This window comes from Asparagus officinalis, chromosome 5 (genome assembly GCF_001876935.1).
Source record: "Asparagus officinalis chromosome 5, Aspof.V1, whole genome shotgun sequence".
Lineage (NCBI taxonomy): Eukaryota > Viridiplantae > Streptophyta > Magnoliopsida > Asparagales > Asparagaceae > Asparagus > Asparagus officinalis.
This window is the reverse complement of record NC_033798.1, coordinates 111182854-111193886: the sequence shown is the minus strand read 5'-3', so window position 1 is coordinate 111193886 and position 11033 is coordinate 111182854. Positions and strand designations below refer to the sequence as shown.

Genomic DNA, 11033 nt, shown 5'->3' with positions numbered 1-11033 from the left:
AACTAGCTTTTTGTGAGCATTAACTTGAAAGACGAGCTAACATGATGTTTTCTTCCTAAAGGAGACATGTCGAGCTCACGTAGGATGCAAGATCTTTGTTCTTACTCCTTTAAAATGACCATACTAACCTCATTATATTAACATAATATGAAATTAAATAAGGATAGGTATAAGTAATGGACAAGGAATAACCTTAATCATATCCAAAGGTACATCCACTAAGATTCTTCATGTATGTTCCAGGACAGTCTCAGATTGTACTAGTCCTGAATCATGGTCCTATAAATTACTAAAGCAATGGGACATGCATGTCTTATTTTGTATCTGAACTCAAGGTGAACACTGCATATGGATTGGGATCCAAGCAAGTTTCCATAGTTATCCAAGCAACATAGACATATCTAGCTTTATATGCATCTCATGTGACGATAAAATCTGCGATATGAATTTTCTCTGATATTTATTAGACTACATAGTAAGGCAATTGGTTGAAGGTTTGCAATTAATGCAACAGCTTCAATTTTTAATAATGTATCTCCTTGTGTACCCTATGCGAACACCTTAATTCCTAAACCAAATACATCATGCGTCTTCTAGGCTAGCTGAAGCTTGCATGAATTGTCTCTGTCCTTGGTTAATTTCTAGGTGTTATGAGAAAGCAAATACAACCTTAAAGATGAAAATGAGAAGTTAATATCAATTTAGTAGTAGTTAGCGCGCCAAGTAGAGGGATAATTATACTCTTATAATTTGTAGTTTAGATGGCCATTCATAAAGAAAGTATTAGTTAGAGGAACTATCCTTGAACTATCGCCAACCGCAACAGAAAAAAGAATCTTGTCTTTCAAATTTACATGTCATTTCACACAACCAACCCAAAAATAATAAAAGGAGCTATATAATTCCCTTCATCCCTCCATAGTTACTCAAACCTAGCTTTGTTGCTAACCCCCACTCCCCAAATTTTGATTAATTTTCCTTCATCCTATAGCTTTTGATGCCTTGAAACTCAATCCATTACAGTACAAGAACACCAAACACTTGCTTAAACCCCACTTGATTGCTTCACCTTCCTCTATTCCTCTCTCTCCCTCTCCGTCACTCCTAACCCTCCCTAATACTCTCAACTTAACTTGATTCTCAAGCACACATTTCTTTTGACCACTCTGTCATTATATCACCCTATTAAATCGTTCAACTGTCTGAAAACCTCTCTAACCCTCTTGACTCCTCGATCTCTTTCGAGGAAATGGGTCGACATTCTTGCTGCCTTAAGCAGAAGCTAAGGAAAGGGCTCTGGTCTCCTGAAGAAGACGAGAAGCTTTTCAATCACATTATCAGATTTGGAGTGGGATGTTGGAGCTCTGTTCCTAAGCTAGCAGGCATTACACCTCGTTACTCTATAGCCATTTTCTCCTTTTTCTGTCTTCTCGCTTCTTTGCGTTCTCTATGCTACCTCAATGAAACCGTGTATATTTTCCATGTGAATAATGCAGGATTGCAGAGATGTGGGAAAAGTTGCAGACTGAGGTGGATAAATTATCTGAGGCCAGACCTCAAGAGAGGTACCTTCTCACAAGAAGAAGAGGATATCATTATTGGTCTCCATGGTCTCTTGGGCAATAGGTACCCTCTCTCACTATAGCTAATTCTTCTCATTCTATATCGTACAACTAAATCATCTCCATTTTGAACCTAAAGGTGGTCTCAGATAGCATCACATTTGCCTGGAAGAACCGACAATGAGATCAAAAACTTCTGGAACTCGTGTCTGAAGAAAAAACTAAGGCAAAGAGGGATAGACCCGAACACCCACAAGCCATTAAATGATACAGAGCCAAATGCAGAAAAGCCCCCCACTTCAGATAGTTTACCGACAAAACAAGTGTTTGATCCCTTCCCAGTATTCGAATTCCAAGCAAACCTCGATACAAACGGGACTATCCTTAACAGCTACAATCAATTTGAACAAAATCTTAGTGCACCAGACTCGGGTTTTGTAGATTACGGCAGTGTGCTGAATTTCTCGGAGAATTGTGGGTATGGAGATAGCTCAAGCAATAGCAGCAATTGGAATGGTTTAGTTGGAAGTGAGGCTCTGAATTGGACTCCAGAGATTAAGGCTGAGAACGAGAAGCTGAGTCCATGGGAAGGAGCAAAAGAGAACGGATTGGGTTCTGAGGATTTCAGTGGTTTCGAGATGAGGACAGTGTGTCATGATCTTTGTGAGAATTGGGAGTTCAGCAGAGACTTTGTTTAAGTATATCTGAGGCATCTCTACTTTCATTTCCTCCTCTGGTTACAGGATGTAGACAGCATTAGAAAGAGTTGGGCGGAAAATAATAGGTCTTTCTTTCTTCTTTTTCCCTGTTTTGTCCATCTCATTTTTGGCTTTCTTGTTTAAATATGTGAATTTATTAATAAAGTTTTTTACTTAGACGCAAGAGAGCATGTTGAGAAAGCAATATCTTTTCTTGCTCTTTACTGATTTTTCTCAATTGGTTATGGACCTATGGTTGTAGGATGTTACTATCATCTAAAACATAAAATTATTGCACGCATAGACAAGCATGATACCAATCAACTATCCGATTCTTGTGGCTATCGGGTTGCAAACTGTGTAGGGACATGTCACTACTGTGTGGATATTAGTTGTCAGTGGAAGAATCTCGTCGAACCAATTCAAGAACCTGACAGGGCTATATTCTACTTATGAATGGTTTCTGCACGAGGAAAACAAAGATGAGAGAACATCACATATCAGAAAGAAGGCTTTTTTTTTTTGAAAAAAGATAAATATATGCCATAAAATTCAATCAAATAGCTTGAAGAAGCATTCTCGTGATCATTTCATGTTGATGCCTAAAATAGAATGTAGGCCGCATTTCTCTAAAGTTTTCATGAGATTACAGGCAACACGCTTTGTGCTGCCATACGGCTAGATAGTGCAACTGTACAAGACAACATCAACCTGACGTAACTGTGACACATCAAAAACTTAACTCCGTACATGTAAAACATGCAATCATTCAATTACAGCGAAACTAGTACAAAGGAGCCAATCCAATGAATCATATTTTCAACTGTATCAATCAAAGGTACATGATGATGATGGAAGGGCAACTAACTTGAGCAATTAGGCACTCACATAGTCTACAAGAATTGCCCCTTAAAAGAGACCATGAATCATACAGCTAGAAACCCAGTTGTTGGGCTTTGAGTACCAAGCAGAAAATCAGTCAACAAAGCTATCTTCATTTCGTTATCTCGATGAAGTTAAAAATATTTACTATTTCCCCAAGAAGCAGCAACAAGATCTCCACTTCATCACAACCTCTTAACGTTATCTCCGTGCACAGAAACAACACCTTCGCTCATTAAAGTAGCAAGGGCATTTCTCAGCTGTAAAAGTACGCAAATTAATTATCTCCTAAGAATTAGGAATAGAACTTAAAACACTCGAAGTGAGGTCATATGACAAACTGATACTTACATCGCTGAGGTGAATGTCCATTGAGCTTTGTTTCCTAAGCTCCTCCAGCAACTGTTACATTATTAACAGCATTGAATAAATGGGCACCTGAAGCAAAGATAACCAACTGAAGTTGTAGACAAGGTTACTGACCTCTTGTAAGCGAGTCGAGGGTCCCCCTATTTGCATTTTTTCCATTATAAGGTTACGAGTTGCTGCAACTAGATTCTCACGTTTACTCCTCTCACTCGCTGATATTCCAGTCATAATAAGATCCATGTCGATTGTCCCTTTAAAGTAGAAACTTGTGTCAGTTACTTTACCATCAAAGGAAAAGAGTAACACACTCAAGAATATAGAAAATTTCAAAGAACAATTCAGGATTTCACGATTTCTTGCAAATAAAAACAAATGATTCAATACCTGAGATGCTAAAAATTGTCCATGTAGTACTTACAATTACGATTGATGAATTTTATTTCCGCAATACTAACTACTGAAGGAAAATAAAAAATGATTCTTATTGCTGTTTTTTGTGTTTGTCAAAAGTTCATTAGAACAAATAATTGCTATCTCACGAAAACACCAAGCAATTTGGATCCATGTTTGCAACCACGTTTTATCTCTTCATCCAAAAATTCAGCTACCTATAGTTTTATCCGTGCGGCTACTTTCCAATATCTATCTTCTTATTATACCTAAGTATTTTGAATTCTCAATATTTAGCTGGCCAATCTTGACAGCCCACTTCTTGTATTATTAAGCTTATTAGGTCCCTCAGCGTCTAGGAGGGCAAGAAGAGTAGCTGACACAAATTTTCTTATTTGGAGTCTATTAATAATACCTGTGGCATGATCAGTTGCTGACTGCTGCATCGCCACATCCAGAAGTCTAAATGCCTCTTCAACATCATGTACTTCTACCTGTAAAATTCGTAATATCAAGTTACATGTTCCTAAAGAGGAATACCTTATATACAGAATTTAAAATACAAAAGAGAGTATGGCAAGATGGTTATTGTTACCAATTCCGAAAACCGCATTCGAGCTAGTGCTTCGCTGAGACGAATCAAGCTCTCGATTTGCCTGGCTGTTGCTGTTATCACCTAGCAAGAGAGTTCAATATGAGGTTTCAAGCAGATGAAATATACATGATTAACATTGTTTAGGATGAATATTCCTTTCATAAGGTGAAGTCCACTTAATCCTACATTAACCATATTACTTTTCCAGGTCCAAGTGAACGTTTGTCATAATCTTTATTCATTATTGAATGCTAAAGGGAAATTGAACATAGAAATAGTTGGCATCTGTCTAATTTAAGCATGACAAAGGATGACTTAACAAATAGCAAGGTACATTGAGCTGTGAACCTCATATAAGCTTCATGTGCAATGTCAGCTAGATTCAGGTACCAAAAACCACAAAATTTTCAACAAACAACACATAAGAATATGGGAACTGCATTTATGAACTACTAAAAGTTAGGTATTTCACTTTATGGATACTATTTTTCCAAGGAGTAACTATTTGTACCTTCTTACTGCTCCCAGGAGAGTTCCCCCTTTTCCTCATTTCAACATAACCACGAGTCAGTTCTTCAGCTGCTTCATCAGATAGTCGGGGATGAATATGCTTCCTTGCGTAGCTGATATATGATGTCAATGTAGGAAGGTCCAAGACATCCTGGACTATATTCTAAAAAGTAGAAAGGAAGAAAGTCAGGGGAATTAGAATGAAAGCAATTTTAGAGCAAATAAAAACTCAATATCACTTGAGCTACAAATAACCCATATAACAAAAAAAAACTGTGTACTTTATTTTAATTTAAACTAGAGGAGATGTTGGTAAAGATCTATATTTAGGGAAACAAGGATTCAAATGGTTGAGCTGGAAGTACTTAATAGATAAGGAAATTTAGAAATTCAGATGTATTCTATCTTTCGGATATTCAAGAGGGTTATTCATGCTTCTTTTGGTCTGAATGGGTGCACAATAAAAATTCAAATTACATGATTTGTGTCAAAGAAAACAAATATTCCTAGGCATCAAGATCCATAATCACATTTTCATGATACTAAATTAAATTCCATATATCATTAATACTTATGATCACAGTGCTTGTGCATTGATTATCTTCCTATAATTTAAGGACAGAAGTCAAGATCCAAAACCCACTGGATTTAAAAACATAGGGAAAAACCAGATAACCATGCAATTTAAGACCACTAGCTTGGAGTTTCAAGTGTCTGTCCACCATTTATTCTATAGGACAACAACTCTCATTTATTTGTTTGCCGGTTTAGTTTTCCTAGATTACATACAAAAGCAAAGATAAAATAGGACTCAAAAGGTCTTAAGGAAAAACCTCAGGGTTCTCAAAATGCAGGGCAACAATATGCTTAGCCAGGCGCCTGTCTGTTTGTTCATCAGCTTTATCCAGAATAAGGTAAATCAAATCAAATCTGACATCATATAGAATGCAATGTTAAAATGATAATGTTTGAGAACAAACTAAAAAATTCTGGAAGTACTGATTGTCACCTAGAAAGCAAGGTTGGAGGAAGATGTATGTTTTCAATCACAGATAATCGAGGGTTATAACGAGACCCACTTGGATTTGCACAAGCTAAGACTGAAGTCCGAGCATTAAGAGAAGCTATGATCCCAGCCTTTGCAATTGATACTGTTTGTTGTTCCATAACCTGAAACAACCACAGGTAGACATATTCACACTGCAGCTCTCCATCACTATAACAAAACAGACCATAAATAACTAGAAAAACTGAAAAAAAGGAATATATATATATATATATATATATGAGGAATATGGTATGTTTGGTACCAAGCACAAAATTTATGCTTGATAGTGATGTGGCATATTATCCTCCACTCATTCAAATGGGGGACCACATTCACATGGGTTGAATGTGGTCCCCCCAATTGAATGAGTGGATGGGAATGAGACACCTCACTACCAAGCACAAAATTTGTGCTTGGTACCAAGCATACCCATTTCTCTCTCTCTCTCTCTCTCTCTCTCTATATATATATATATATATATATAAATGTGTGTGTGTGTGTACACATATATAGATACTAGTGTGCACCCCGTGCAAAGCACAACCTCCATTTTCTTATTTCTTCTACAGTAATTCTGTATTTAAATACAATTTTTTGTAAGTGCTATAGTAATATTTTTTTGTAAATGTTATAGTATCCCGTTTGAGCTACAGTAATATTACCCCAGTAAGAATTTATTGTAATATTTACTGTAGCATGAGTAGTGAATCTTGGATGCTCCAATTATTATAGAAAAATAGATAAATATGTATACATATATGTACATACAGATATATGTACATATATGCACATATATGTATATGTATATATATTCATATATATATATATATACATATGTGTGTGTACATATACATATCTATATGTATATACATATATATGTATATATATATATATGTATATATTACAGATATATTATAGTATATATATATATACTATATATATGAGAAATATGGGAGAACTTTGCGTACCAAGTTGCTTAAAGCACACTTAGTAGTGATGTGGCTAATCTTGCTCTACATCCACACCTCGAAGATAGAGCTCAAACTACCCTTCACAACCGTCCAATGTAGATGTAGGACAAGGTTAGACCACATCACTACCAAGTTGTTTGGAGCACTTAGTACCAAGTTATTCTCTTCTCGTTTCTCTCTTCTCTCTCTCTCTCCTCGCTTCCTACTATATACTATATATATATATATATTATATATTATATTATATATATATATATATATATACACATAGATATAGATATATGTATCTATATCTATGTATATACACATACATATAGATATACATATCTTATGTATCTACATATACATGTCTATATGTATCTACATATATATGTATGTGTATATAATATATATATATATATAAATAATATATATATTATATATATATATTTATATATATATATATATATATTATAAATATATAACATATTACATATATAGATGTATATACACATTAGATATAGAGTATATGTACATATATAGATATATAGATGATATTACATATAGATATATATATATATATATATATATATATATATATATAGAGAGAGAGAGAGAGAAATATGAAGAACATTGGTACCAAGTTTTTTCATTGAACTTGGTAGTGAGGTGGACAAATCTGACCCCTACATCAATCCTCAAAAATAAAACCTCTATTTTGGAGTAGGTGAAAAGTGATCGAGACTGTATTTTTGAGGCGTGATGTAGGGGCCAAATCTATCCACGTCACTACCAAGGTTCTCCATATTTCTCATATATATATACACACACACATATACATATCTACATGTACATATATATACACATGTACAAATATATATAGAGAGAGAAATTGGTATGTTTAGTACCAAGCACAAATTTTTGTGCTTAGTAGTGATGTGGCATATTCCCCTCCACTGATTGAAATCGAGCTCATAGTCGCATGGGTTAGGGAGTGGTTGGGAATTAGAATGAGTGGATGGGATTATGACACCACACTATCAAGCACAAAATTTGTGTTTGATACCAAGCATACTCATTTTTCTCATATATATATATATATATATATATATATATATATATATATATATATATATATAATATATATATATTGTCGTGGTGTGTGTGTGTGTGTGTGTGTGTGTGTGTGTGCGCCAATATACATTGTCATAGTGTATAATATATTGTGCTGTGTGTATATACACTAAAGGAGCGCAGCAAAAACGGTGTATGCCTTCCGCGCTTACTAAACACAAAAAGTTTGCTGACTGGTAGCTGACGGCGTGACATTAAGTCTCCTCCACTTATTTCAATGTCTACATATGCTTCTCATGCACCTTCCTTCAACTCATGCCTAATGTTTTTCCCCATTGAATGAATCGAGTGAAAGGGAATTGTGCCACCTCACCAACCAAGCACCAAAATTTTATGCCTCGCTACCTAAACCATACCTACTTTCTTATATATGTGCACACACACACACACACGTGTGTGTGTGTGTGTGTGTTATGTATTAACTGTGATGTATGTATGCATGTTATGTTGTACACAAACACACTACACACACACACACACACATAATATATATATATATATATATATATATATATATAATATTTATATTTTATAAAGTATACCCCACATTACAAATATATATTGAGGTACACACAAATATAATAGAGAGAAATATGACTATGTTTGGTACCAAACATAAATTTTATACGTGCGTTGTGAGGCCTGACATAATCCCCTCCACTCTTTAAACTAGGCCGCGAACCACAGTGTCACATGGTGTTGAGCGAGTGCAATGGAATATACAACCGATTTGAATCTGAGTGGATGTGTATGTCGCCTCACTTACCAAGCCCATAATTTTTATGCGTTGGCTTACCAACGCAGTATCCATTTTATTATACATGCTGTATATATATATACAACAACACACATAGTGTGGTGTGTGTGTGCTGTGTATATATATATATATATATATTGTGTGTGGGCTGTGTGTGTACATAATATATACTATATAAGATGCAGCAGAAATGGTGTGATGCTCTGCGTGACAAGCACAATATTTTGCTGCTGGTATGTGAAGCGTATCCTATTCTCATCCACTCATTTCCAATTCTCAACCACTACCAAACCCAAACCTGAATGTTGGGCACCTGATTTCCAGATTGAATGGAAGAGGAATATTGGTCATTCCCCTTACCAAGCCAAAAACTTGTGGCTTACTACCAAGCGCATACCAATTTTTCTCACTATGATTAATATATATATATATACTATCATATATATATATATATATATATATATATATATATTTAGCAGAGCAGCGAGAGAGAGATAAAGAGGAGGAAAAAAGTGGTATGCTTCGCGTACCAAACACAAATATTTGTGCTATATTAGTTGAGCCGTTGTTATTTCTCGATCTCAACTCATTTTAATTCTCAACTATTCTCAACCACTGCTGAATGTGGGGTCTCGCATTCAATGCAGTGCGAGCAGAATATGTCATCTCCCCTACCGAAGCCCATAACTTTTTGTGTTTTGCGTTACCAAGCATAACCATTTTCTCATATTATATACGTATACTATATATATACTATATTATATATATATATATATATATGATATATATTGAGAAAAATGCGGTATGCTTGGTAGTAAGCCGCTGCGCATAATCCCCTTACTCATTCAAGCTGTTGCATATCCCATGCACTCCTCAACCCATATGAATGTGATCCCTAATTTGAAATGAGTGCCGCAGGACTTGTGGTCAACCTCACTACCAAGCCACAAAATTTGTGCTTGTAGCCAAGCACTACTTATATTTTCTCTCTCTTCTTCTACTCCTCCTCTCTCTCTCCTCTATACTATATATATTATATATATATACTACTATATAAATATATTATATATCATATATACTATATTAATATACACACACACCACATACTACATACTATGTATATGTATGTATGTATGTATTGTATGTGTATATTATATATTATATATATATATATATATATACTATATATTATACATACATTACATACAATACATACATATACATTGCTACGTATATGTGTGTGGTTGCTGTATATTACTATTATATATAATACATACATACATACATACATACATACATACATACATGTAGTATATACTATACACTATTACATGGTATATATAATACGTAAACATGTATATATATACGATTAATATATACATATACAAATTATATATACATATACATATCTATATTACACTATCTATATATGTACTATAACACATATATAATTTTATACCCCCCCCCCCCCCCCCCCCCCCCCCCCCCCCCCCCCCTTATGTGTGTGTTGCTGTACCGTCGCCGAGGTATCTCCACGTTTGTCTATCATATCCGGCCGTGTGTGTGTATATATTATATATATGATATATATATATTAGAGAGAGAGAGAGAGAGCAAAGCCTGTGTAACTTAAGTTGGATAGCAAAAGTTATCCACCAAACTTTTTTAGCCACTCATAATTGCCTAGGAATCTTGCATGCATATTGGAAAATATTTTTATATTAACAAATGAGCTGACTAGGAAGCTTTGGTGCCGACATCAACTTAAGTTGCATAGGATGTCTTACTCTCTCTCTCTCTCTCTCTCTCCTCCTCTCTCTCTCTGCTCTCTCTCTCTCTTATAATATATATTATTATATATATATATATATATATATTATATATATATATATATTAATACGCTATAATATTATAATATTACATATATATGTATATAGATATTAATATGTAATATATACATTAGTGTGTTTTGTTTTTTTATTGGGGGTGGCGGGCGCGGCATGGGGTGATAAGGAGCCTGCTTTCGCCGTCCCTTTCTACTTGGCTCTTTACTCAACTGGTATATGCACCCTCCCGGTGCGGCGCCGCCGCTCCGCACTTTCTGGTGCACGTCGCCACCACGACTGATCATCAATGTC

At 35.1% G+C, this 11033-nt stretch overlaps 2 protein-coding genes across 3 annotated transcripts in view; one reads left to right on the top strand and one right to left on the bottom strand.

Moving 5' to 3' along the window:
• Window positions 940-2437, top strand: LOC109840692 (myb-related protein Hv33-like). Its single transcript, XM_020409424.1, has 3 exons — window positions 940-1382; window positions 1497-1626; window positions 1702-2437. The coding sequence occupies exons 1-3, from the start codon at window positions 1250-1252 to the stop codon at window positions 2258-2260; spliced, it is 822 nt and encodes a 273-aa protein (XP_020265013.1). The 5' UTR covers window positions 940-1249; the 3' UTR covers window positions 2261-2437.
• The window catches only part of LOC109840691 (DNA replication licensing factor MCM4), a 12711-nt gene continuing 4661 nt past the window's right edge, over window positions 2984-11033 (bottom strand). For both annotated transcript variants that reach the window (XM_020409422.1, XM_020409423.1), the window contains 8 exons: window positions 6016-6176; window positions 5840-5936; window positions 5008-5169; window positions 4497-4577; window positions 4317-4395; window positions 3626-3762; window positions 3494-3544; window positions 2984-3402 (listed from right to left, as the gene is read on the bottom strand). In XM_020409422.1, the coding sequence (XP_020265011.1) occupies window positions 3328-3402; window positions 3494-3544; window positions 3626-3762; window positions 4317-4395; window positions 4497-4577; window positions 5008-5169; window positions 5840-5936; window positions 6016-6176 (843 nt within the window). In that variant the 3' untranslated portion in view covers window positions 2984-3327. The remainder of the gene's footprint in view (window positions 3403-3493; window positions 3545-3625; window positions 3763-4316; window positions 4396-4496; window positions 4578-5007; window positions 5170-5839; window positions 5937-6015; window positions 6177-11033) is intronic.

What these genes read in the sequence shown, in the direction of transcription:
- LOC109840692 (XM_020409424.1), top strand. Translation starts at nt 1,250, where the DNA reads ATGGGTCGACATTCTTGCTGCCTTAAGCAGAAGCTAAGGAAAGGGCTC. An exon ending in CTCTGTTCCTAAGCTAGCAG is followed by an intron (nt 1,383 to 1,496) that starts GCATTACACCTC and finishes TGAATAATGCAG; the next exon opens with GATTGCAGAGATGTGGGAAA. An exon ending in CATGGTCTCTTGGGCAATAG is followed by an intron (nt 1,627 to 1,701) that starts GTACCCTCTCTC and finishes TTGAACCTAAAG; the next exon opens with GTGGTCTCAGATAGCATCAC.